Genomic DNA, 1132 nt, shown 5'->3' on the forward strand with positions numbered 1-1132 from the left:
AAATTTAGCAGGGGGAAGGCTCCTAGCAGTGGGGGTACCTCTGGAGGGAGGATAAACTTAAAATCATACTTAGCAGGTTTATTTGAAGGAGATGGTCACATTTGAATCCATAATTTAAATAGGAAGAAAAAACATAATCCAAGATTTTGTATAACTTTTAGTTTAAAAAATGAACCGTTAGCTAAAAAATTATTAGATGTAATCGGATCAGGGTTTATCAGATATAAACCTAAAGATAATGCTTGTGTATTAATTATTTCACCTGTAAGGGGATTAAAAAAAATAGTTTCTTTAATTAATGGTGAATTAAGAACGCCTAAGATACATCAATTATATAAATTGATTGATTGATTAAATAAAAATCACAATGCAAATATTGAAAAGTTACCTTTAAAACAAGGTTATTTAGCTAATGATAGTTGGTTAAGTGGATTTATTGATTCAGATGGTAGTTTTTCAGTACAATACACTAAGGTAGAAAATAATGCAAAAAAAAGGAAAATATCTTGTAGATTAAGAATTGAACAAAGAATGCTAGATCCTATAACAGGTGATAGTTATTTAAAAGTTTTAACAAATATAGCTGAGTTTCTTAATTGTAATTTGTTAACTAGAAAACAAAAATCTACAGGAAATGAGTATTATAATATTACAGCATCAAATAAAATATCTTTAGAAATAATAATACAATACTTAGAGATATTTCCTTTATTTTCAAGTAAATATTTAGATTATAAAGATTGAAAACAAATTGCATTATTAATACTTGAAAACAAACATTATACAGAAGAAGGTTTAATTAAAACAGATTTTGTAAAAAATAGTATGAATAGGAAAAGAACTTATTTTAATTGAGACCATTTAGATAAACTATCTGCTTAAGTTTATAATTGTTATTTATAATATAATCCCTAAATTGGGGAATGCCGTTAAAAAGTGTAAACTTTTTAATTATTACTTCGCTATATGCATAGAATCTCTCGATTATGGAATATAAATATTCCAGTTAACAGATACATAGACACCTAATTGAAGTTTATAAATTAAATTTTATAAACTTATAAAGTTGTATTTTCAACTGAATTAGTAGTAATACTTATGTATACATGGGAAGAATGTGCAGGAAACCAAA

The 1132-nt window shown here is 25.5% G+C and overlaps 2 protein-coding genes across 2 annotated transcripts; one reads left to right on the forward strand and one right to left on the reverse strand.

Annotated features, from left to right (window-relative positions):
* The first annotated feature begins 54 nt into the window (after positions 1 to 54).
* ASPBRDRAFT_657880 (LAGLIDADG family homing endonuclease) lies at positions 55 to 1023 on the forward strand. Its single transcript, XM_067628591.1, has one exon. It carries the CDS (start codon positions 532 to 534, stop codon positions 742 to 744), a length of 213 nt encoding a protein of 70 aa, XP_067472666.1. The 5' UTR covers positions 55 to 531; the 3' UTR covers positions 745 to 1023.
* ASPBRDRAFT_139988 (uncharacterized protein) lies at positions 96 to 323 on the reverse strand (the record flags this gene model as incomplete). The annotated part of the gene is made up of 1 exon (XM_067619161.1): positions 96 to 323. A coding segment is annotated over one exon (228 nt), but the record flags the coding sequence as incomplete, so codon positions are not given.
* Positions 1024 to 1132: the final 109 nt, after the last annotated feature.

This window comes from Aspergillus brasiliensis, assembly GCF_001889945.1.
Source record: "Aspergillus brasiliensis CBS 101740 unplaced genomic scaffold ASPBRscaffold_102, whole genome shotgun sequence".
NCBI lineage: Eukaryota > Fungi > Ascomycota > Eurotiomycetes > Eurotiales > Aspergillaceae > Aspergillus > Aspergillus brasiliensis.